The sequence below is a fragment of the Pogonomyrmex barbatus genome, unplaced genomic scaffold, assembly GCF_055798465.1.
Source record: "Pogonomyrmex barbatus isolate J1 unplaced genomic scaffold, ASM5579846v1 scaffold3, whole genome shotgun sequence".
In the NCBI taxonomy this organism is placed as follows: domain Eukaryota; kingdom Metazoa; phylum Arthropoda; class Insecta; order Hymenoptera; family Formicidae; genus Pogonomyrmex; species Pogonomyrmex barbatus.
In genome coordinates this window covers 17,280,456-17,307,866 of record NW_028297127.1, presented here as the reverse complement: position 1 = coordinate 17,307,866, position 27,411 = coordinate 17,280,456, and the positions used below count along the sequence as shown (strand labels likewise).

Below are 27,411 nucleotides of genomic sequence, written 5' to 3'. Positions count from 1 at the left end.
TAAATTGCATACGTATATAAATGCATCTTCCACACATAGTCACGGAGAGATTTTATTTTTTATATTTTTTAATTTTTATAAATGTGTCATTTAAGGCAAAATATTCGTAGCATAATATTAATATATTTACGATATAAAATTCGTTAAAGTAATATCGCACATGACATAGTAATTTCAATCGCGAGTGGAAAAGTTTCTTATTTAATGCGTATCCAATTACACGAATACTTGATTTATTGTTCCATTACTGTACAAAGTATTCAACGCCAACGATTAAAAGTTTCTGCAGAATCCCTTGTCATATTTACGCCACGGCAATATCGATTCCAAACTCATCGGCGTGGAATCGCGGGATGGAAATTCACGCGGGGCGTCCGCGACTCCCCACGCAGTCTGTACACCGATAATTGGTCTTACGGGCCGCCATTTAATAAATAAGCGAGACAAACGAGCGCCACGCGGTCATACGTTAAAATTCGTAGCGTCATCCTTCGTTTATCCGCCAGTCCAATAAATTCTCGCGTTACTTCTTCGCAAATCACCTTCGGTCTCGCGTTCGGCGGAGGGGTTGCGCGACGCATGAGAGATCGAAGTTCTTTGGTACCATGACGGCGCTCGCGAGCAGCCGCGAATTTCTCAGAAAACGATATACCGAACCCACGTGAAATATGTACGCATGCACGTGTGTGTGCGTGTGGAAGACCTGGCGCGGGATAAAGCTCCGCTAATTGGTGGCGAGGACGAGCGGGGTAGTGAACGTCTGCACTACCACCGGCTCCACAGCCCGCGTAATTCCGACTAATTTATTTGATTGCGCCGGCATGCCCGGCTCTTCTCGGCGTAATAAGACGCGCCCCTGCTCGCCTCTGCCCTACCTGCCGTCCGGGCCCAACCCCCGCCGCCGAGCAAGTAAAGAAATGCCCGCCCGCGTTCGATCCTTCGATACGGTTTCGAGTTTCAACCTTGAGATCGCATCGCGCGCGAACGACGTTTGCTCGACTCCGCGAGAGATCTGACTTGGCTGCGATTAATTAATGGTCTTGAGACGTATAAATTTCGCCCGAAGATTTTGTCTACATTTGAGCTGTTCTTACAAAAAAAAAAAAAAAAAAAAATGAAACAGAGATAGCGTATTGGAATTTATAATAATAATAATAGCAATTTTATAATATCAAAATTTCGTTCGTTTATGTCTGACGTTAAAAAAAAATGAAGGTTTTGCAGTTTGCGATCTAACGCGTAGACGCGTGTTATATCGTCATTGCCATTCTGAACATTTAAAGCCTTCTCCTCTCTTTGGTAACTGAGGAAAGTGCAGATTCCCGGCGGTTCCCTCGTGGTACCTTAACAGCTCCCTAACGAGGATCAAAGGCACGATATTCCCGTGTCGTTGCGCATACGAACCCACGCGAGTGCGCCTGTGTGGGTTTCAGATGCGCCGTAGGAACTCTTAATAACAATGTCGCTCGCAGTTAGTACATGGGCGGTAGGTTAGTTAGCTAAGATCGCAGATGTTCGGCGTTTGAGGAGGGGCGGGAAGGGGGAGGGGAAGACGGAGGGGCAAGGGGTGAACGCTAATAAAACACAATTAGCGGGCCGACCAATCAGCAAGTAACGCGGCACCATATACGCACGTGTAAAACTCGCGCGGCATTATTTACAGCCCGCCCGGCGCGTATTATTGGCGGGGCTCCTTTGTTTTTTTGCAATTAGCCGCACGATGTTGCGGGAACCCGTAGGAGTTGACGTTGAAACTTTTGGCAGGCCCTCGGCCGACCTCATCTTGGAAAATGTGAAGCTAGGATTTGTAACGTTTTTCGTTTTTTTAGAATTATCCTAAGATGTGTAAACTTAATGATGTGTACTTTTTATAAGGAGACTAATTCTCTTATAATTTATATACATGGTGAATATAACATTTATAATCATACAATGCAAATCATTTAAAAATTTCATCCAGCCTGTTTCATCCTCTGTGAAATATAATAAATTTATCACACGGATATCTTTCATAAAATGATAATTTTTATGTAGATGATGAGGAGCTTTAATTATTTACTCGGCATAAAATTCTTCTGATTGACGTGATGCTTGAAGTAGGAATATGTTAATCCCTTGACAATATGCTAGAAAAATTAGTTAACATAATTAGTCCATTTATTTATATTAAATACATATTAAAAACGTGTGAGAGAGGTAACGTTATGTATTAAGAGAATCATTTTTCCTATAATGTTTACATTAAATTATACGTTAATTACGACAAGTAATACGATGACTTTGCAAGATTACAAGCCTCGATTAGTCCTGTTAATCGACTTGCAAATTTAATTCGTGCGCCATAGATTGCAGCTTGTCGCGTACTTATAAACCATATCCAATGATTACATCTTTAGCGGTTCTGACATACATACACATACATACACAAAATCTCGCAATATTTAGTGAATAATTTTAATATCACGAAATGTTATATTTTTACACTTGGTTATAATAATATATAATATAAACTAGAAAATTTATGTTATATATTATGTTATATATCAGTATAAGTTGTAAGTATATATTAAATAATTATAATAAGTTATATATTAAATAATAAGTTATGTACTTATTTTTTAAAGTTATATTAACAGAACAAATGTTTCATTGATTCTTGAATATCCATCGCTTTTCCATAGCTAGGTTGAATGAAATAAAATCATATGTCTTTATTTCGAATCGGCGAAAAAAGAGATTTGTATGAGAATACTAAAAAAATACTAAGATTCTCACAAATACATCTTAACGTATGAAAAATGAAACGGGTGGTTTTAGGTTTACCCATTGACGATAAAAGTTTCGTAATTCTATGCAATTATACAGTCACTAATTTGAATGGAGAATTTGTGAGCGCCGGGCTGTTTCCAGAACGATGAAATTTTAAACGCGAGGGTGGATCGTTTCTGTAATGGGATAACGGGGAACCGATGGGAGGATATAAAGACGTAGCTTACCCGCGGGGAACATCAACCCCCGTTCGTGAAAGCCAATCGAGCACGAACAACCACCCTAATCGCGAAGCGCCATTGGTTCTCCTCCTCTCCTCCTCGGAGAGTTACCCCAATTCTATTACACCTTCTGTCATGGCCATTTATAGCGTTTAATCGACCAGACCGGATCGTAATATGGCGGCGATAAACCCCCGGTTGGGCCATGCACATGCCATCTCACCCCCGAGATATTGCTATCGTTAAATAAGAAAAGTCAGCATTTGCAGTTTCGGAATGATCACGAATACACGAACATTCTAAATATACACGAACATTCTTAAATCACATTTGATATTTTGATTGTTGGTGCTCTAACAAGAAACAAAGAAACTTTAACACGAAATAATGACAAATATTAGCTAATGTTTCAAAGGTCTATAATAAATTCAATTTTAAAATTTTAAATATTAAATTATTACTTTTTAATTATAACTTTATTAAATTGCCTAATGTTAATTTCAATGATCACATAAAGTTTTAATAAATTATATAGCCTTCTTTATTATTTATTGTGAGAATATATTGTGAGAATTTTTATTGTGAGAATAATATTGATAAACAATATTTCACACGGTAAATTCCCAAAATGTAAAAATAATATTGTTAGCCAATCGGATAATTCAAACTTTTAGCTTAAAAAAAATTATTTTTTTATCAACTCTGACAGTAATTACTTCGGTAAAGGTAACGTTAAAACATTTTTACTTGCTGTACCACGAGTATTGTTAAGCCAACTACTTGAGCCCGTTTATCTATGCGTCTGCACAGTGGGTAATTATTTATACGTATTAACGAGTATTTTAAATATTTACTTACAAAGTACGCACGAGTACGCTAATAATACCCGTGCGGCATTAATGTGGCGATAATTATACAGTTCTGTCCTCCTTTCAAACGTCGATGACAAAGTAAACTGAAAAAATTTGCAATTATGTGCAGAAATTATTTTAAGTAATGATAACAATGTCGAAGAACAAATAATATTGTAAATATGAACTGAATTTTTTTCGTGAATTTACGCATCATATTTGTTTTCAATTTCATATCTACCTAGAAAATGTACCTGAATGTACTCGACAGGTTTGTTTAATAATGTTAGCGGTTCCTCTTGGATAATAACGATTATCTTTCAAGATACACTTGTCACGTGTCTGTTTTCTGTCGAGCAGAAAGTTAACTCCTTGATGCTCCACGAGAGTACATTAGATTAGCAATTCTTATTTCGTGTATGCTTATCTGTACGCATGTGCGTAACATAATTCGTTTTACATGTCTCGTAAACTTGATCGGGTATGAGTCGCAACAGTGTGTACACAGATACGTACCGAAGATTAAGAAATCGCTGTTTTGGATGTAAGGGTGTTGCAGGACAGAACACATTCTATCTTTTTAGATAATAAAAAAAATATTGCCATTACACAGTGTAATTAATACGCACGGCACAACGAATAACCAAGCTGTAAGTCAATATATTTTTATTTGTTATAATAATTAAAGAAAAAATTCTTTACATATCTGTTTTTTTCGATCATGTGTGAACCAGATTGAACGATACTCGTTGTCTCTGTCAATTCCACCCTGGTAATTAATATCGCGCGTCTCCGTTTCATTGCGTTACGCGTGCACATAATTTGTTAATCAACGCGCTATCTTGTTAATTATCCGATAACAAGCCGATAGTTCATAGAGTCGCGGGGAAAATGAGATTCCGTTATCGCGCGAGCTCGTTTCACTTTATCGGCCGACGACTAAATGGTAATTCGCTATTTATTCGCCACCGCATGAAAGCCGAGTAATGCGCGTTATCGTTGTCGGGCAGATATTTTGCATATCGGCCAACTAGAAACTCGGCCGCGATGCGGTGCAACGTGCGAAAGCTTTTTTTCCGTTACTCCGCGCGCGGAGTTCCTCCGCAGTCGCATTTTAACCGCGGATGTTCGCGAGGCTGCGACAGGAATCGAAATGTCGAAAGCCTCTCGATTTGTAGGGATAGAGCTTAAAGATTAGATATTTATTTGTCAATTATCACGTTTTCGCAGATATTTATTAATACAATTAATTATTTAGAGTACTCAATAATATCGTTTCACAATTGTGTGCTAATAATAATAGTAACAATAATAATTTGAATTATATTTATCTAATATAAAGAGATCGTGGAAGAATTGAGATTGAAATGTCAAAGTGCAGATGAGAATTATTGTTTTTAAACATTTTCTATAATTTAGAAGAAATATATGGAGAAATACCAGGGAGAGGAGAGGGAGTGATGTAATAATTCGCTCCAGATCTCTAATTGGGCATCGTTTCAATCACGTATTTATCTGCGCTGTGTCGATACGTGTTGGCAATAACGACAACGATACAGTTTTTGCTAGCTCCATGGGCGGACTAATTTCGAGTTAATCGCCGTCTTATCGCGATCTACCGACTTTAAATGCGCCTTAATTAACTCCGCCGCTCTTATAAGGGCGGCCGGTTTTTGCTGAATCTTTGGCACAAAAGGCACTCGTGGAGAAAAAGTAAACCCTGGGACCGCGGTTTTTCAAGTCCCGGAATGTCGTGCGGCTTTGATCGAGGAGGTAACTGATCGTCCTCTGAAAGCCCGACGTCACGATCGATCTTTTGTTTCCCCGATGCTTCTCTCCGTGGAATTTAATGAAAACATTCGCACGCTTCCTCGAACTAATTTCTGGGGTGTTGTTACACGCGAGAATTTTTGTAATTCGACGTATCTCGGGAATCACGATGTTTTGAAATTCACTGGCGAATTGACTTTCAATCTATAAATATCAAGTTATTAAAAGTTATTTTTTATTTACTTGATATTGTATTTCGCCTATTAAGAATATGATGCCTTTAGATATTCACCGGAACTGATAATTATCTGATATTTATGAGCGCATGAATTAATTCGCGTTTTTCTTTTTTATGTAAAAACCACATAAAACGCAAATTCTTTCTCGATTATAAGCGTCACACTTGATTTGTGTGTAAACATACGAGCTGCGCGAGATCTATCACTCAAATTATTCTCATATATCGTTGTATAATTAAGGATTCCATAGTATCGTATAATCAACATGCAGAATGGATTTTTTATATGACGGAAAATTACATAGATCTACTAATAATTGCACTTCCAACTTAATCAACTCAATAATTAACTTGTCTACTAGATGGCCTTAGAATGAGATATACTCATCACCTATCATAGTTATTTATTTCTATCTATGAAGCAACATAATTCTTGTTCTATACATTATAAATTTACCAATATTTTTTATATGCGATTATTCAATTTCATATAATTATTTTTAAAAATTACTTGTCATTCATCGTAATTATATATATTGTTAGTAGTGTTAGTGTTTAGATTTATATTTTAAGATTTATATTAAGACTGTTATGAAATGAATGTTTTAATTGCTACTTTATTCCTTGGATAATTATACATAACAAGAAACTTGTTCTACGAAAGAAAAAAGTCAGTTTAAAAAAAAAAATAAAAAAAAATATCTAATAAAGACATAAATAATTTATAATAAACGGAGATTTAAACCGACATATTTTCGTCAAGATCAATTGTTGCATAAGATTTCTATAAGGGAAAAATATTGCCTTATATTTATTTATCCGAAATAAATATAAGGAGATATTTTTCCCTTATAGAAATTTAATTTATTTAATATAATATAATTTAATATTGGCCAATTTAATATTAAAAATTACTCATTTTGAATATTAAAAACGCTAAACAATATTGCTTTTAATACTCAAAATAAGTAAATAATTACTACCTTTCGATGAATTAAATTTCTATAAGGGTTGTATTTTCGAAATTCACGGACGTTACAATCGTCTTGATTGGTGCATGATGAAAAATACAACTGTCTAAAGACTTACTTGACGGGCGTTCGTCATCGTGCGCGGGAAGATCCGTCTCCTCGACATCGACGAGGCTACGGATGCTGAAGACGCTCTTTGCTACTCTGGTCTTTTGTAGATCGCCGACGCCTTCCGCGGTCCTTCTAGGCGTCGTGCTGAGATCCATCGTTGCTATTATTCGCACTATTTTCGCAAACGGGAGCGGACGGGGAAGGAAATTGGCATTTCACGTCCTCTCATCGTACACACCGAGATCGTGCCGTCTTCGTCGTCGACGTTGTCGTCCGCATCTTCGTTCACGTGACTTCATTAACGAATAACATTAACGAATAAGTGGATATCCGGAGTAACAAGCGGAGTAAAAGCTTCAGGTTCAATTTCCTCACACCTGCTCCTCAACTTTGCCCATCTCGATTTTCTTAAATTTGACGCGACATTTAATGCACAATGCACTCGATGCTCGATATTCGTGACATTTGATACTCGAGAGATTGACTTTGCAGCTTCAATCGAACGGATTTGATAAGAAAATTTCCGAGAAAATCTCACGTGTTACGTTACGTTTGTTCTCCACTTATATCTCTACTCTCTTGCTTTCCTCCTTCTTCTGTGCCAACAATTTGATCGCCGTTGATACCTCGTCAACCGCGTTCGAGTCTATCATAAAATATTTTTTGATTTTTGAAGAGAACTACTACATATTTTTATTTGAATCGTAACATACGTAGCGGATGCGTTACACTTAAGTTAGATAGCAAACCGTCGTCTGTCCGTCACGATATCTCCGGGAATTCGACGATAACTCGGTTTTTAGTTGAACAACTTTTCCGAGTAGCAGATACAATGATCACGTATCACACGCGTTATCGATCGCATAGTCTCTCTCTCTCTCCGTGGTCCCGGAGATCAGCTATCTTCGAGTGTCGGATGATCGATTTTTTGACGTGCGCAGGTGTCCTCGCTGAAATCTCTTTTCCCACGAGCCAACAAATCAACGATGGTCGTCACATCGTTGGATAGAGTCGGTGATCGTTTCGCATTTCTGCTTCTAGGCAAGAATAATTCGAAAGTGCCTCCGGATAGATCATCGAGTTATATATTATCAATTCCGTTGACCGGAAGAGCGTTATCGCGTTAATCGTTATCAGAAGCGAGTACCGATGGATTGGCGTCGCACCGCGTAAAAGCTGCTCCTGCCGGACTTGCAAACACACTCACACGCACACACGCACGTATCTGGGAAGGGGATCAATGAACTCTTTCGCGGTTTTACGTTGCCCAACTTTCGATCGTCCTTGTTGTTTACGAATCGCGCCACCTGATACGATCTTCCTTCTATTTTCGCACAAGACCAGTTTTTTAAGGTTCAGTCGGCTTGGAGCGAGGAGGAATTTCTCAATCTTCGTAAATCGAAGAAAGTAGTCTCTCACGCGATCACTTCCGATTTTGGAGCAGCGAACGACCAGCTGACGCTCAACACGTGACGTAACGGCAGAAGACAATAGCACGTTGACGAAAGCTCCCAATACTGCGCAGAGTGATATAGTTCAACTTGAAATTTTTTTTTTTACAGAATTATATTGAAATGTAGGAAAACGATTATCGATTGCACATTTATAAAATTGCAGCATTTAAGGATTGTAATTGCAGTTATATGAGACCATTTAAGTATCACAAATGTGTGATGCGCGTTGATTCCTTATCGAGCAAATGGCTGATATATGCAAATTGCTAATAATATAAACTCAATTCGTTACAACGTCCACAATTAATCTCTAACAAATTAAGTATTCCGTATGTCTGTGTACAATCTACGTGCGCATCACAATTATATGCAAGTGAGAGAGGTAGACCTACTTGGGCTACAGCGTCATTAAATGAAAATGAATGAACAAATTAACAGTCAATTTTGATACATTTATCGAACTCGTTAAAATAAAATAAAAAACTTTCCCTCGTTAACCGAGAGATGAGCGTATTGATTTATGAGGTCCCGGATTCGATTCTCAGCAGAGCCAAAATATTTATGTTCGTCTCTTTCGCACCACAGGTATATGAAGAGATCATCACACTAGGACACGGGTAATGGAAGAGTTAACCGAAGAACTCTTTCTCTTTACAGTTGTTCGACTGAAGATTATATTCACAATGTAGATTCCAATATTCACAACTGAGAGAGCGATACCACATTCTTTCACCTATACTCGGTGTTTCATTTCCGAAAGATCGATTTGAAGGATCTGCAGTGACCAGTCCACGAGTTCATGTAGACGTTACATCCAAATAAAGTACACTGATTTTTCTTCGAACTAATTATTTGCGCCACGATGTCCATCATGTACACTTGTCAAACTTGTCAAAGCAGCGTCAACATCGCCTCTCGTCAAGGACCATGAAATTTCCAATCACCCAGAAACCTTTCCTCGATCATAAGCGTACAGCTTCACGCAAGTACCGTATAATATCGCGTAGGTGGCACACTCGAGCCGGGCACATTGATTCCTCGAATCGGTTATTTGCATCGCAATTAACGTCACTCGCACCTTCCGGACTCTCCGAGCTCGATCGGCGTTCTTTCCGGGAGGGCCCGCGGAATGAGACGCAACCGTCACCGGCGTTTCTCGATCTCATTCGCGATCGGATGGTCGGCTCGAGAGCTGACCTGACAGCTCCGTCATGACGGGAACGGGACCGTTTCGAGAGACGAGAACGCGGAGAGGCCGTAAGCGCGCGCGGCACACACGCGTATCGCGAACTCCTGGCCGGCAATGTGCGCCGCCGCGTTCCCTCCACCTCGAGGAGGTCGATCGCTCGCGCTCGCCCAAGGTGATACCAGGTAGTAGAGGGGAAGGTGTGGAGAACCTGCGGACCGCCTTCGTGGTACAAAATGGAGTTGGGCACAGGTCGAGAGCCCGCCCATCGGGACCCACCCACGTGCGACCGGCCGAGAAGGGTGGACGGACCGAATCTCCTCTTCCGGAGGCTGTTCCCTCCGACGAGAGGAGACAACGGCCGACGCTTCGCGCGCGTTCCAGCATCTCGACGTACATCTCGATTCTTCGATTAGCTTCATTCACGTGAACGAGGAAATAATTAATCGATCAGCTTCGACTTCGAGCTCTTAAATTTAAGTGCGGTTAAAGGCGATTAACATTGATATGATAATTATCTTTGCTATTGAATTAGTAATTAATATTAAATTTTGTTGTTATTTATTAATAAATTAATAAATTTATTTACTATATATTACCTCCTTCTATCTTGCAAGCTTTTTATTCAGAAGAAATATTCTGTTTGTTTAAAAAAAAGAAATATTAAATAATAAAAGGAGAGAACAAAATTTTAAAGAATTAGACTTATATAAATTAGGAAAAATTGTGCCATAAAAGGTATTTGTATAAATGAACAAGTTCTATAGGTAATTCTCTTCCGTTTATTTATGTAGTATTCATTTTTAATACATTACGTAGTGCGTTTAATAAGTAACCAGCCATTAGAAGCACCTCGATCGAGCGGTGGGAGATTGCCAAATGATTTTGATTATGACCTCAAATATTTGATATTATATAAACTAAAAAGATTTTCCAATACATGGTATATGAGTTTAATCCTTTCAAATCTGTTACGAAAAGCCATCGCAATTAAATATAATTCATTTTTTTCATGCATTGCTAAATTTGCATAAAAATAATACTTAGTCTATCCTTTCTTTATTTAACAATAAAGAAAATAATTGACTTTTTACAATTTGTAAATTTGTAAATGAATTATTTCGCAATTTATACATTTGTAAATGAATTATTTTTTAAATAGTTGTATAATATGTGTAAAAATACGCGCACGGATAGCAGAGACAGGCTGAAAATCACAAGGGAATAAAAATAAATCACATTCGTTACGGTTTCACTAATAATTATCCTTTGAGGCGCTTCGCATCGCTGAAATTAACGGCAGACGCTGCCCTGCATAATCCGACGAACACAATTAATTTGGGTGAATAATATAACTTCGCAGTAACACATCACGTTTTATAGATCCCTACATGATTATAGTCAACGCAAAAGAATCTCGAACGAAAATAAAAAAAAGAACGTGCGTTCATCGTGTATCGCAAACGCGCGAATTACATCTAACGGGGTCCGAGGACGAGCTGCGTGAAACTGTAACGAAGTCATAATTTTTCATCACATGAAGTTATAATTTCCTCGTAATATCTACAATAAAATTCTCTCAACGAAAAAAAATCAAGGAAACAAAATAAATATTATTTTCACGCGAATAATAATTACGTAAGTGACAAATTCCATTTTTATATAAATTCTAAAAGAATATTTCAATAAAAAAACAATACTTTTTTGTTATTTAAATTTAAATTTATATGTAAAAATTTAAATATTTATAATTTAAATATTTATACTCGCCCGTAAAGACAAAATACAGAAACTAATGGTCTGTGTCTAATAATATAGATTATATTGAAATACAGTCTAACAAATTGAATTCGTATTTTTATTCTTATAATAAAATATTATAGTTCGAATTGGTAACTAACATAAACTAAAGACTAACATGAAAAAATAAAAATCTCCTTGTCATGTACAAATTTTGCAAAATAATGTACATACATCACTGCAACAAAAATTTCAGACGTTAGCTTGTGCAAACATATGAAGGAAGCGATCTCCGTCCTAATGTTAATTCATGTCGATTGCTGCTTTAATCTCGTTGGCGAAAGTATTATTTCAATGAAATTCGTCCTCGAACGTGAATGTGATAAAAGACATGTATCTTTGGCACAATAAATATAAACGTTATAGTTATCCGCGTGTCGGCCAATGCCATGCGACCGTCGCATCGGTCCTCTCGAGTCTCTTCTCCTCCACAGCACTTGAGATCTTTCGCGTCCCTTCATGCTGATCACGGAAAATCACGTCGATTGAAATTAAAGAGGCAAACATTGTAACTCAGACAATTATAATTAATGATATTATACTTAGCACCTAATGGGGTTATTCGCAATTAACGGTTCCGGTTCTTAACTCGCGAGACGATTCAGAAATTTCGATAACGATAAAGTACAGAAATCTACTCCCGTTTGATTTACAAATATCAGGAAAAACATCATGTCGGCTCGCAGTGCGTTGACAAAGAAAGCCGAAAGACTTGAAAAGTCGAGGACGCGACGCGTCAAACGTCCGCTAAATGAGATCTAGGAGAGAGAGAGAGAGAGAGAGAGAGAGAGAGATAGAGGAAATATCGAGAAATAAAAACGTGATTGACTAAAATCGGCTAACTCGTTACTCCAACACCGTATTAATATTTACGGTCTTCAACTAATCACTATATTTATATTGCAGCAAAATTTACAGTACATGTCGAAGAAATCGTGATGAATAATTGCTAATCGAAAAATTCCCTCGGTGCAAGTCACCCTGAAATTGAAATCACGAGACGCTTACGTATACCAATTTGAACACCTAGGCTTTACTCATGCCTTTAATTATCATACTTGACGCTTATAGGTAACCAGTCGCGGTTCACCATCGACACCGGCAATTATTAACGTTTGCCTACGTCACGCGATCACGAGCGATCGTTAGCAATCGCCGATACTTATTTGAAAGTTCCTAACTAATTTTCTGCTCATGCAGAGGCTTATCTATCCTTTGACGCGATATTTCTTTGGAGGATAAAACGGGAAGGGGGAGGAGACCGGCTTTCGCGAATTACGAGTACCGAGTATCGACCCTCAAGTACATATATTTTTATATCTCGATTTGTCTTCTCACATTTAATTCTAAAAAAAAAAATATATATATATACTGAAAAACGCAATATCTATGTAAACACAGTCTTCTTTACAATACTACGATAATATAAGTAATACTTAACTAATTTTCTCAAATAATTATATATCTCAAATATGTGCTTAAAATATTTATTAATCAAGGTAAAATAGAGAGTTTGTATGTGTTTTTCGAATTTTAAGAAATATTTGTTAAGTATATTAATTAAGTTGATGAAAGCGAAAAATTATATGATAGTCACAATAGAAAATTAATACGTAAAAATATTTAATTTAAAAACATTCAAATTCATATGTAATTCAAGTTTTTTAATTCTAAGCTTGAGGTTAAAATCTTTTTATTGCAAGTAAGTATCGTTATTGGATTAAGTTATTTGTGTTCCTAAATATTTAATTACATATTAAGTACAGGATCTATTGCCAGCAGGCAATAGAATGTACTTAAGGGTAACAACAATTCGATAATACACAGGAGAGATAATATCTCGAAATAAATGAATTCATTTACATACACTATTTCCATTTAAGGCGTATAACGATAATGAAGCGATCGAAATCAAAGATTCGCGTAACACGATGCATTAAGTCTTTACGGTGCTCGTATTTACGAGTTGCCAGCCTATAGTCTACAAACTCAGCTTGTAGCGACGCATGCATGCGAGATATTGGATCACGGATACACAGGACTACACTATTCGAAAGCTCGGATATCTTTGGCAGCCCAGCGAGGTCGAGCCTTAAGGCTGCATGTCCACTACAGTCTCTCTATCTATTTTTGATCAAGATTTATTTTTTATATATTCGATTCCTAAAATCGAATCGTTCCATCTTATGATCTATTACGATTTTTTTTTTTTTTTAAAGCTCACGAGTGAACACGCAGCCTAGGCGACGGGTCCTCTCTATGTTTCTAAATTCCGTCTAGCAATTTTATAAAATACTCATCCCGTTTCTATCCCTTCGAGACTTCGAAGAATCCAGCTGCAACTACGAGCAAAAATAAGCGCGTGCCTGGTCATTTCACCGTATAAAATTTGTTATATCTAATTAAGTGTGTCATGGTTGACCGCAGTCTATCGTTACGTCAAACGTGTCCGAGATTCGCGTAACTAGAAGAAATCAATCGCTCGTTATTAACGGCGCGAGTTGCTTATAACGTGCGAAAGGACACAAAAGAGTTTTTTTTCCGTATAGATTAACATAGGACGCGATCAAACGCTCGACGAATCGCTTTTTACGTGCTATTTCGAGAGCGATTCGGCGAATCTACGGAAGTACTTATGCAGACATTACGTGGCGACAAAACGACTTATTGTCGATGTGATAAAGTCGTTATCTAAAACTTCAATCGTTATCTAAAATTTTCCTCGAAACAGCTTGAAAGAATCCAGATAATACAAAATCCTTTCAGACAACTTTTTTCAGACGTAAAAAATATGCGTTTCTGTTGGCATTTTTCAGAACGTATTTTAAGTATTTTACGTATTTTGGGTGTCGATATCTGTTATGTTTGTTTAAAAATCGTTTAAAAGTCTGATAAATGAAAGATATTAAAACATTCTTTAAATCTTTAAAGGATGTTTAAAAGATTGGATATAGATCTCTTAAGCGCTTTTACGACATCCTTTAGATAGTTTTACAACCCGGAAAATATTTTTCTTGTTCGTCTGTTTTTTAATTATCACTACTGTTACACCTAAGTCCTAGTTTCATTTCGAGTTTTGATTTTTTAATTCTTAACTGCAGAGAGGAAAAGGATGTACAATGTGAATCGCTCTAACATCTAGATAATCCGTCATGTAAAATTTACATGAAATTATTTCGAATTTTTATAATTCGATTAAAAAATTCATATATAACTTTAAGTAGTTTAAAACTATTTTGTTAAATTAATCATTACCTTTTAAATTATCTTTTCTTAATATTTGATATATAAGCAGTGTATGTAAAATCAAATGACCGAATCAATTAAGGATCGATTAATTAGCCCGCGTATCGAGCTATCGACCTGCTACTAAAGCTCACACGCTTCACACGTCGTAACCGAAACGGCCGAACAAATTTTCCAATCCAATTCCAATGATTTCGGGGATGAAGATGAAGGGAGAAGAGTCGCGTCGGGTCTCCATCTATCTTGATCTCGGAGTGCATCTCGAGTGCATCTCGAGCACAACCATCGCCTCACTCGCGGCTCATTCCCTCGCGGCTCACCTCTTTCCCTCTCCCCGCTCAGGGAGGAAACGGGACTTCGGTCTCTCTCGCCAGGATCTCGCAAATTAGATAGTCTGGCGCTAAGCAGGCACGTGATTTGGCATGCTCGAGGACGTCTGCAGGGGTGAACGTGTCTGGTGGAATCTCAGTAACTCGGACACGGTGACTGCGACGCGTACAACCCCACGACCTCCCTCCAGGACGTCGCTGGCGCAACACACGAGATTCTGAAAAATCAGCAAGAAGCACACGCGTATCTTTAGCATCGTTGTCTCGGAAAGAAGAGGAAAAGGAAAGATGTTTCGAGGAGAGTTTGAATTGTTTCTTTCATATGATTTTAAAGTAAATGTGTTTAAGTAAATGTGTATTGTATAGAGAAATATTGTAAGCGATAACGAGAAATATGTTTATTTTAATTAGACGCGTGTGTATTGGAAATAAAAATGTAGGATATTTTATGTATAAGATATCGCGAATTCGCGAATTACCTATCTATCAATGTAAATCTTCTAATTCTAAAAAAATCTTCTAATTCTAAAAAATGTCTTTATCAGACATCTGAGCGACAGCAGATGGTAAGACCCGATGTTTTACTCAAGCGGAAAACGTTCAAATATGCGAATACATATGAATCGAGAATGTATGAATCGAGAATATAATGAAACTTTCATGAAATAGAGATAAAGGCGAGACCGTATAATGTTTGAGGATATGTCTAAAAAAGAATGCAAATTCAAATTCAAGTTAAGGAAACTTTTTCTCCAAGAATACATAAAGCTTTTTCAGAATATTAACGGCAATGATAAGAGGAAAAATGATTTTAAGTGTATTACATTTCAAAAAACTTTAACTTTAAAATAAAATAAATTTGCAACTGCATTTGGTTTGCAAAAAAAACGACGTGCGGTAAAAAATGGGTATAAAGGTCGCATTTTCTCCGATTAATCGTATCTCATCATTGAGTGAACGTGAAAATTTAAGAAAAGGATATTTTATTAAATGGCTATAGTATTACAATCATTACGTTTTTTGTTACCCATACAGTCAACATTACAGAGTATACTTCAAAGGAGAAAAACAAGATCGATGATATCGCTGTCGTCCGAGCGGCGAGACAACTAAAGAGATTCAGTTCTTATTCGATCGATTCGAAAATCGGAAATCGAAGGAAAGATGCGATGATTGTCTCTTCGCATTATCGTCCCACCGCTAGGACTGTTCTTTCTTTCTTTAATAAGCGTCAGGGATGGCGAACGAATATAACGTGAGATTTATAAATAAATTAAATAGACAAAAAAAAATAAAACGCATTTGCGAGATTTGGGACAATACAATATGTAGATATAACGATTTGCAGATTGATTTGATTTATGTAAATTCGCACGTTACATTGACAGCAAATTGCAATCGTTGAAAGGCAATGCTTCGGATCGAATCGGGTGGGAAAATTGCTTTGAAAGTAGGCAGTGTTAATAAACACACGTATTTCCTGAGTACGACAAGTACAATATTAAAAATTCGATTCACTCTCGAATCATTATTGGATTGTTATTATTATTGTTAATTAATTGGAGAAAATCAACGATTAAAAATTTATAAATTAATTCATAAATAATCGGAATAATTAAGTAATAATTATCGGCAGTAGTTATTAACAAATAATTTATTAAATTAACAACACATCTGTCTATGTATTTGTATTTTATATATAAATGCATTTTTAATTGAAAAATGTGTCTCCCTTAAAATTGGGAGGCTTAAGAAGTCAAAGCAAAAAATTCCAAATGTATTTAAATAGACTTTACTAGTTCATTCAAGAATAATCTTCATAAATGTTTATCAATACTTTGATAAAAAAATGTCCTTTTTCTATAATCGATACTAAACGTTAATGAACGATCGTAATATTCAATGAATGCGATGAAAATTGAACCCGACTCGATCGAAACGGCATAAATACACTGTGCTTATACGAAATCGATCGGGATATATGTATTTTTCGAGATCGGTTGATGCTAAGCGCTTCGTTACACATAAAAATCAAATTGAAGTCGATCATGCTGGATTCGTCGATCCTGACCGCTTAAGCTACATTAAAAAAGAATTATTGTCTTGAGCTTAGTAAGCAGGCATGATCGATCGTGCAAGTACGAAGCGATGTTTAAGAAAACGCTGCGGAATAAATATAGATACATATAAATATATAGACAAGAGAAGCTTACGGAAATAACAACGAACAAAAGTACACCAAGCACCAAGTGGACTTATCCGGTTAGCGAATAATTTAATTGACTTACATACATTAACATTTCTTAAAAAAAAGAAAGAACGTAAAAAGTAAAAAAAAAAAGGACGCAAAAAAACTAGCTTCAACGAATTATATATATGTCCTCATGTAATATATCTATCTTTCTCTATATATATAATTTATATATTTCTGCATATATAAACCTTTCCTTCGCGTACTTTACAAAAATTATACAATTACATAAGCTAAACGCAACGGAATGATTTCGTATTCTCCCTCCCTCTCCCTTGCTCGTTTCATGAATACTCTTAATAGTGATGTAGCCTCTTGCGAAAGCGAAAGCTATTGATAAAAATTTCAATGCTACGACCTACGAGATTGACCCTCGACTAGTACGACTGGATCCAATCAAAATTCAGTACAGGATTTTTAATTTATATAGTATTAAGTATTCGAATTTCAAGTAGTTCGAATTTAATCTAACAATTGTTTTTAACTGTGATCACTTTTGACGAATCTATAATAATAACTAATGATTATTATATCAATACAAAAATCATTGTGCTGGCCTATTTGCGAAGATTCTATATCGGCAGCATCTTTTGCGCAATCAATCGTAGATTGCTGTGCTAAGCAATTGGCAATATAAAGTACATCGGTATGCGCTAAATTCGAATCCAGTCTTAGATTATTGAGAATATCCCGATACTTCGACAACTCGTCCAATTCTAATGAGAATAATACTGACATGACGTAGCCATCGCGACCATTCGTACTCGCGTCTCCGCAAAGGATCATTAGGCACCCGTCGTAATGATCGATGATTAAACGTAATGGAATATCCGAATGATGACTTGTCATCGTTCGGCCGTTCGTTCATTATTCCATAATGGACGATTCGCTCGTTGGATGTAAGTGCGGAAGTTATTAGTGAATGCGTATAATTACGCGTTTAAGATTCGGAACGCCCGGAGATGATAATTTGTCCACTGACGATGCAATTTAACTTGCAATTGACAATTGCAGTTCATGACTTCTCATTTCCATCGTATTTTTAAAGAGGCATTACTATGAATACCATCATTCGACACGCATATTGTTATTTTTATGTATCAGAGCTATATTGATTATCATTTTTTCACTAATAAATGTAAAAGAGAAAACGAACGTGTTACATGTTATTAAATAAATGCGAAATGGCGAAATCGAGCTGAAGAACAAAGCTTAAAGAGGAAATTAGATTCCTCATTCAATTAGATTAATCATATGATGATATTTTGTATAAATAAGTGATAGTGAAGGCAAAAATTAAATTAAAGAAAGTTGTAGAAAATAAGTCGGGCGTTCCAGTAAAAAACCGATATTGTTCTAAGTTTAAACCGACGTTGCAATGATTAACAAAGGATAGCTGCAAAATCATCATTCGCAAATTGCAAATGAGATACACAGAAGTCACAGCAGGCTGCTATATAATTGCAAGCAAAGAAAAGAAATGCAAGAGGAGAAAATAATCTGACTAGAACGGAGGATAGCTCGACTTATGACTAATGATACTATTGTAGACTAGAAAATGCAAAACTCACTTTCGACTGCAAAAAAAAAAAAAAACAATAAATGGCGATGCCATTTATGCGTACGCGCTCTAAAACCGTGCATCTCTCGGCAAGATCGCAGACTGAATCCGAGTAGTCGCAAAAATCATGGAAGATACAGCTCGCCCCTACAACCCCTTAAAAAATACACTAGTATGCTGCGTACATATAATAATGCGTGTGTTGACTCGCAACGATACACGTATAAATATTATGATTGTATGACAGAGCTCTCTCTCTCTTTCGAAGCATAGCGTGGTCGCCCGTTATAAGGCCCACTTATATGTACGAAATATGTACGAAAAGAACCTACGTCTCTCTTTTTACGAAGAACCTTCTCAACCCTCCTAAAATTTTCATTTGTGCGCTCTCGATTCGGCTCGGGTGTTCCGGTAATTCGTAATAATTAGGATGTCACTTCACGCTAGGATCTTTCCGACGACGTGAATCTTGTCGGAGAAATAAAATGATGATCACGTTCGATAAAATACGCTGAGAAATTTGGCACTATTTTAAACTATTGATTTAAGCTACCATTAATATTAAAACCGGTTGTCTGAGAAGTCTATTGGTTATTAATTATTATATTGGTTATTATTAGTCATTAGTATTAGTCATTTAGATGTGATGCAATATTGTTCTTTTTCCGACAGAGATCCCGTCTTACAAATTTGAAGAGCGTCCTCTTAACATTACAGTATAATATACGCTTACATATAGACGATACATGCCCTCTACGTTTTTATCGAGTTTTTATGAAAATAAATTGGCAGGTAATAGGCACCGTGTCTTTCCTGTCATATATCGTAGATTGTTTATCACTTTGATCTCGATTGACAGTTTTACACTGATTTGTGTAGCTGTGTTTTTATCGAGAGAATAAATATTCCAAAGTTTAAATCGATTTTGTCAGTTTAAGTTTCAATACTATAATTAGAATTAAATTAAATAATTATACTGTGTTAATACAGATGTACAAACTCGATTTTCACATTTAATTACGAGAGATGGCAAAATTCTCAGTAAGATGCTCTTTTCATACCTTCAGATAAAATTAATATTGAGATCAAAGTAACTTCAATCTAAACTAGAATATTTTTTTAGAGTATGACCAAAACTCCATATCTGATCGATGAAATATCGAAAAGTGCTCTATTTTGTTTCTTCCCTCCCGAAATGAAAACATTTCTTACGCCGAATAATCGATAAAGAAAACGATCTACTTGCGAAATTACGAATAAGGAAAGCGATATCGCTTCTAACTTATAACGGATTAATATAAACGTCATCATATTATCTCTCAACATTCCAACTATCCTTTTGTTAGACCTTACATACCAAAATAGAAAATTCTCGAACTAAAAAAAGATTCCCTTAGCACCTTTTCGTGAATCATGTAACACTCGCAGGCTACCTATCACAGATCCACCAATTCTGAAAGAGCCGAAGGCGTTTCATTGGTCGAATCTTAAAAAAATATTGCCATCAGAGAGGCATCATAACTATTCTTCCGTTCGCTCTTTCTTCTCTTCCTGAGGGACAATCGCTGACTCAGGCATATTAAACACAGAGAATGATGTCGCAATACCAGCAGATTCTGAGGTTTTCATCGTATAGAAGGCAATAAATACTTTTCGAAAATTCGAAAAGTTAAACGGGATAGGTATATACGACTTATACAATTTTTGAACGAGTATTGCACATCAGTTCTCGATCTCGATCATTATCCTTTCTTTTTTTATCAAAATATCATTTTTTCGGTCTAGCCGATGACAGCCAACTTGCATGATTGTAAGAGGCGATCATATAACTGGTACATTCTGTAAGATACATTTACAGACAACTAAACATGATATGCGAGCGCCTTCTACTTTGATTGCGCTCTTTGATTTTACATTAATTCACAGTTCGGAAGAAACTAATGAGCATATAGAATAAAAAGAAATTTCGCTTACAAAAATGGTGTTTTACAGAAGATATTATCTCCTAAACTTTCGTTGATATTCTCGTTACAACCATCGATGAATAATGAGACTTCTTCAAAAAAAGAAAAATATAAACTTATATAATATTTAGTCGACTAAACGACCCATCAAGCTGCCTATCAACACTTAAAAACTACCTCCAAAAATTCTTCACTGGTTACAAGATTTCTCGCTCACATATTCGAGCGAGGAAACTTACACGAGCGTAAGTCAAAAAAAGCGAGCAACCTTATTAAAGCTACTATTATGATAAATCGATTCTTGTGAGCTAAGTACTTTGCCCATGGTGAGGACTAATAATTCCGTATGCAGCAGAAGATATGTTCTAATATTCTTTAAAGCGTCTAAACAAGTGCCTTTGATTTATATGCTTCAAAAAATTACAATTACTTTGATGTCGACGATCGCCCTGTAGTTCTGTAATTTTTCTGTTTATGTTACGTAAACATTTAGTCTCTCTCTACTCACAAGAAAAACAAGCTGTTAATGCACATTTTTTTCTTCGTTCCAAATTTATCAAACATCATTTGAGAATCCTCAACATCAAAGTCAGATTTGATTCATAACACTTTTTCAAGCTTTTAATAAATATAAAGTATAAATAAGTACGAATCAAATCAAAAGTAATTAAACATATACTCCTAAAAATATCGAGTTGTGAAACGAACATTGAAAGCGTCGTGTATATCGTTGTTCAAACGAGACGATGACTTTCAGACTTGGTACAATCAAAAGCGAAAATGACGCAACGTAACATTTACGCTAGTCAAAAAAAAAGAAAATATTCTGAGAATCACCGTCTCGGAATATTTATTTTTCTTGATATTCTTTTTCCCTTTTTCTCGTCGATCTTCTGTTTTTTTGCATATTAGCGGTTTTCCAGTTGCACTGTCTCACTAATCGGGAATCGGGAAGAGATATAGCAGAACTAGGGCAGATAGGAATGTGGCAAAAAGCATTGCGGACAGAACGCGGTCCTGAATCGTACGGGGTGAACCTGCCGGCTCTTCGGTGCCACTCTCCCCCTCATCACGAACAAGGAGAAGAGCGGTGACGAGACGCGCCAAAGCCTCCAGCCCGTACGCGTCCATGTAACCCATATCCATGATTGCATCCGCGTCCAATAACACCTCCTGCAACACCAACAACGATACTACTCAGTCCCAGTTTCTACTTTACCGTATTGCGAGAATATTTCTCACATAGCCTTAAAACGTATATTTCTGTCCTCTCCGAGGAAGGCCCTATTTTTGTACCAATGAGAAAAGAAGCGTTCCTCGGGGGATAGCTATTCTGTTATGTCCCGGCCTATCACCATGTGGTAGAAGGAAATTGTTTGCCTTCGTAAAAGAACTTTTGATAATTGATTTATTTCTTCTTTCTATTCTGAAATTTATTTTGTACTAGTGCTTTCAAAATTAAAATTAATTAAATTTATTTATCCATTAATAATTTATATCAAAAGTTCCATCTAGAAAGCAACTGAGGCATGTCAAAAGGAAGAAGGGATAGGAAAAAGCAACAGTAATGTAGTAAGTAATATTTTATATAACAATTAGTTAGAAGAATTACTCGGATTATTTGTACAATTTAGGATAGTCCGTGGATCGATGAGTTAATCGATGAGATATTCGGATCATGATAGGAAAGGTGAGAGCCCGAAATACAGATTGTTCCCCGAAGAAGCGAACACAAAGGCTGCGTTCGGGGAGAGCATTATTAACGCTATCACATCATTCTATCTTTATCGCTCATTAGATATAAATTAAGGATAGAATGACGTGAGAGCATTAATAGTGCGCTCCCCGAATGCAGCCAAAAGCGAATTGGAATCTAGGCACATGCAACTAAAGCTTCTTCGCTAATTCATTTTTCTTTTCTCCTGGTCTTGCATTTTTTAAATTATACACCCGTCTTCACTTATGCCTTCTTAAAATCAGTTTGCAATCGATTAAAATCAGATAAAAATCGGGGACTGACTAGTAGTCGTTGAAAGTGTCATCGAGAAATGACGGCTAAATTGCCGAAGCATTAGTCACGACGTATACAGACATTCGGTTATATGAATAATGTGCGATAAATTTTTTTTCGTCCGACCATTTACTAAGCAGATTTGATAGATCTGATCTAAGTACACTCGATGAAAGTAGTATCCTCGATTGATAATCGTGCTTCGTAAAGAGTAAGTTTTCGCACTGCGTCTTGTATCCAGTTTTACATTCTACTCTTCAACGAAGCACGCATGATCATACAGTATTGATCATACAGCATAATTACTATCATAAATCTCTTGCCACATCACCATTTGTTAAAGAAAAAACAGAAATATCGGATTAATTTGTTCGATGTGGAAGTATCCACCGGATCATCGGACATGTTCCATGATGTACACTAATGATGACAGCGTGTCTCATGCATGTATACCCTGAGCGAAAGAGAAGCACAAACTTCTTCGAAACTAGTTATCAAGTTTGATAATATTTCTTACCTCAGCGACGCCGATCTTCCGGCATGCTTCGAGGAAGTTGTCAACGTTACGCCTGCATCGTGCCATTGTCAGCTTCGGCTACAAAAAATTTTCAAATCAATCTATGGATACACGAAGTATATGGATTCACGAAATGACGAATTGTAAAAAGAATACTTACGACAGCGGGAGAAGGAACATGTATACTAGCAACCGCTCGTGGTCTGACATGATTCGCTAAGTGGCAGAGAACAACGCCATCCGTTAACGCTGGTGCGAGGTCTTCTGGCATTGCCATTTTCAATCTTGTCTCTATATGCTGTTAGATAAATACAATATTCTCGATTATGTTAAATGTAAAAATAATTACAATTGATTTTCATAATGATGCTTACATTTCGTAGTTGTTCGATGAGATCAGCTTCTTCTTTGGCACGCTCGAACTCTCTTCTCATAGTAAAGGAATATTTTTCAGGCACATTACTATTCCATGTGACGGATCGCGGAGATTTTGGACTACCGCCGTTTCTACTGGGACTCTTGTTGCCTAAAAAAACATACGCATACTATGAGCATATTGTATAATCAACGTTCTCCTATATTATGTAGAATGTATAAGAGAATCTTCTTTTAAAATTACTCTTATACATCAATTGCAAATGCATTTATCTAAAAGCAAATCTATATAATCTCCATCTGAATTTTGTTTGCTCTAAATAATTACCTTCAACGTAACCAACAGCAGTTTTCACCAGCCTGGGCGCGTGCACTGGACTTGAGTTTGTGGACAGAATACTACTCGAAGTTTTGATGGGCGAGCTGGGCTTTTTGTACGGTTGCTCGAGATATTTTCCATTTTTATTATTGTACTCGCTGTTACTGCCATTGATAATCGGCATGTTTTGGTAATTTATTCGTGACGGAGTAACTTTTTGCACTGGCCTCTTCAACGCGTTATCTTCGTTGAAGATTTGTTTGCCGGTCAAAGCTATGGTTTCTTTATTGTTACCAGTATCGGTCTCATTCTGCGTCTCGTTGCCTGGAGGTGTCACTTGCTCGCGAGGTCTGTACACGCTTGGACCTTCGTTAGCTCTTTGTTGCTTTAGAGCTTCTTTGTACTCCCTAAGAATAAAATAATTTATATCAAAATGTCACAATGTGCATATGAATATGATATAATGATTTTCGTAAATGTTATCTGATCCTTGATAATAGAATGGAAATATAAATGATTAAAGCAAGACAACTATATATAAAATACTGAAAGCGTTAAAAATTATTAATAATTTTACAATTTATTAATCCTCTAACTTGCAATATTTTAACTCTTTAAGGTCCAGGTCCATATATGTCTCAGCATGTTTAAAAAAAATTATATCTTTGATAATTATTAAGCTATTAAAATCAATTAGGACTCGTTTTAAAAGGAAAATTTTAAATATTATATTATATTTTAAATATCGAGAAATAATCCAATTTCAATACCAAAATTTCCATTAATTTCAAAATAAATGTTCTACTAAATGCAGTTATTATTTTATTTTTTGCATCCGTTAAATCCGCTATTTCGAATTTCTATATTTTTATATTTTTATTATATTCAATAATCTCATGAACTTAATAAAAATCATTATATAAAATATCTCTATTGAAGTATGTCTCTATTTTCAAAAAAGATCGGACTTTAAAAGGTTAAAATAAAAATAAAAAATAATTCTGAATTCTATTTTTATAGAAAATAGATTTTAGTTCCAATTTCTTAAAAATTATATTATAATTTTTATATGTTAAATATTATATATATATATATATTTTTTTTTTCTTGAATATTTAGGTTCAATTGAAGATACTCAATCATTTGGATGGTAGAGAGGATTAATATGGCAGTGTCACTCATAATTGCTCAACGCACATAATACGTCACAGCATTACCAAGCGCGCCAGAGCACTCGCGAACGGATGAGTAAATGAATAACGCAAACGTGATAACGTGAGATAAACTCGGACGGACAGGGACTTTTGTTGGTATCCAAAAGCGAAGTTACCTGTACGTCTGTATGTGATTGAACGACCCCTTATCGTCGCCGTTCACCATCGCAGCGGGATTCGTTGCCGTTTGAAGCGGATGTACTGATTGCTGCGCGGACGATATCTGCTGCGATTGACTCGTCAAATGCGTGGACTCCAGATGGCTGTAAAAATGGATTGCCAACCACGATAATGCACATGCATGCATGCAAATATACGTATGTATATATGTAAACTACCGTGACAATTCGTATCACAATATCAATGACAAACACCGAGGGACGCGCTCATTTATTTCGAGGGAAAGCACGCGGATCGGGTAATTGACCCGCTGATCATCGTAGCGAGAGATTTCACTCACCCCGGTGGCGTAATCGATGTGTGATGAAGGCCAGAGATCATCGGTCTTCTAATGTCTGCCCCATTCTCCGACGTGCTCCTCTCCAATCTTCTCTTTTCCAGTTGATCGTGCAGTATCATTGCCTGCAAGAGGTTTCGCGTGAGTGCGTGAATTATAATTTTTAATATCTTTGTAAAAAAAAACATCTTAAAAAAAAATAAATAAAAATAAAAATCGGTTTAAGCTTGAAATTAATTTAGCTTTATCCTTTTAATCATTTTTATCTTTTGATTTTTTTTTTATTGGATTTGAAATCTCCATCTATCTGGATAAAAAATAATATTTTGTGTTAACTCTTAACGTTACGTTTTGTCTCAAAATTTATTTAATTTTCTGTTGACTATTTTAAATTTTAATCAATAAGATTTTGTGAAATGAATTCTTGTTCGTCAAAAAAAATCAGTCTATCTTTCCTTTGTATGCGAAACGATAAAAGTATGCGATTTCGCCATTAAATACAAATGTTATGGATGCAGTATACATTCATGATTTTGAAGCGTTGTTAACGTGATGTTTTATTAGGTCAAGGTTTTATAACGAGATTTGAGTAATAGCCAACAACGGCCTGTCGAGACGATTATCATTGCCGAAGCTCGACTTGAGATCTATTCGACAGCTAAATATAGCGGCTATGTCATCCTTTAAATTCCCTGGTACGGTCTATTGCTTAAACGCTCCAAGTAGAAATGTAAATAGTGTGATAAACTCTTGATAACAGTATCTTTCTATTATCCTAATCAATTAGCAAAACCACATCGATACTTCTATCTTTTATTCTTGATGTTTCTATCTTGAGTCATGAAAATGATCTTAAGACATTACAAATCTTTTTTTAGTTTTTTAAATCATAAATATGAACAGAATTAACAAATTGACATTCTTATTTATTAAATACAAGAAAGAAAGAAGAAAATTATAATTCTATATTCAGATTAAAATTCGAATATTCAAAAAAAAATTGAAAAATGTGCAGTTCAATATTTTTCATAATTTTATTTTTTTTTTAAAGAATTAGATAATGATTAACTTGTTTTTGCGTAAAAAACGAAAGTCTTACGTATTAGCCTACCTTGCCCAACTCATCTTCCAGAGATGTGTGCTCCCCAGGTGAAATTGTGCTGGGTGTCGATGTACCGCTACAGGATCCGTTCACGCCTACCTCGTGTGGTAATGTTATCGAAAGCGGTGAGCACTCCTGCCGCCACAAGCCGCGAACTTCGCCGTCGTGCACCTGTGCACGCAAATGGTGGCCAATAGGAGGCATTTAAAATTGTGAGTTGTGTGCATTTTGCGCACCGGTAACATTTTATTCATGCATTTTGTACAATAATTAGAGATCAAACTTGACATCGCTTATCTTTTTAAGACACAACAACACGCTTTTTTGTACTTATATACAAATAACTTATATAAATAAACAAATTAAAACATATATATAACAGAAAAACATATATAACAATTTTTAATTCTAAAAGGTCATACGAATAAAAGAATTAAAAATTCTTTTCTTCTAAAAAAAGGAAGCGTCTAAAAAGCAACAACATTTGTTAAAAAGCAATAAATATGAAGCAAAAGCATATCAGTATATATTACTGTTGTCATAAAATAATGCTTCATATTTAAATATATACACCTACTACTACTACTTACATCTACTACCCCTCATATACTATCCCTTTAGTATATAAATAAGTATTTTAACTACGTGCATAAGCAAATATAATATTCCTATTCATGTTTCAACATTCTTTTTT

At 36.0% G+C, this 27,411-nt stretch overlaps 2 protein-coding genes across 5 annotated transcripts in view; both read right to left on the bottom strand.

The window, feature by feature from the left end:
- LOC105427863 (aristaless-related homeobox protein A) overlaps window positions 1-10,192 on the bottom strand; it is a 131,726-nt gene extending 121,534 nt beyond the window's left edge. The window contains exon 1 of the mRNA XM_089080387.1: window positions 6,939-10,192. Coding sequence (XP_088936513.1) covers window positions 6,939-7,086 — 148 coding nt within the window. The 5' untranslated portion in view covers window positions 7,087-10,192. The remainder of the gene's footprint in view (window positions 1-6,938) is intronic.
- A 138-nt stretch (window positions 10,193-10,330) lies between these two features.
- The window catches only part of Lrch (Leucine-rich-repeats and calponin homology domain protein), a 44,138-nt gene continuing 27,057 nt past the window's right edge, over window positions 10,331-27,411 (bottom strand). For 2 of the 4 annotated variants that reach the window (XM_089080382.1, XM_089080386.1), the window contains 8 exons: window positions 26,727-26,888; window positions 25,619-25,740; window positions 25,275-25,421; window positions 23,954-24,351; window positions 23,625-23,776; window positions 23,411-23,548; window positions 23,251-23,328; window positions 15,913-21,895 (listed from right to left, as the gene is read on the bottom strand). In XM_089080382.1, coding sequence (XP_088936508.1) covers window positions 21,659-21,895; window positions 23,251-23,328; window positions 23,411-23,548; window positions 23,625-23,776; window positions 23,954-24,351; window positions 25,275-25,421; window positions 25,619-25,740; window positions 26,727-26,888 — 1,434 coding nt within the window. In that variant the 3' untranslated portion in view covers window positions 15,913-21,658. Of the gene's footprint in view, window positions 15,165-15,912; window positions 21,896-23,250; window positions 23,329-23,410; window positions 23,549-23,624; window positions 23,777-23,953; window positions 24,352-25,274; window positions 25,422-25,618; window positions 25,741-26,726; window positions 26,889-27,411 lie in introns of those variants that run through there. The other 2 variants (XM_089080384.1, XM_089080385.1) reach the window with 2 other exon arrangements.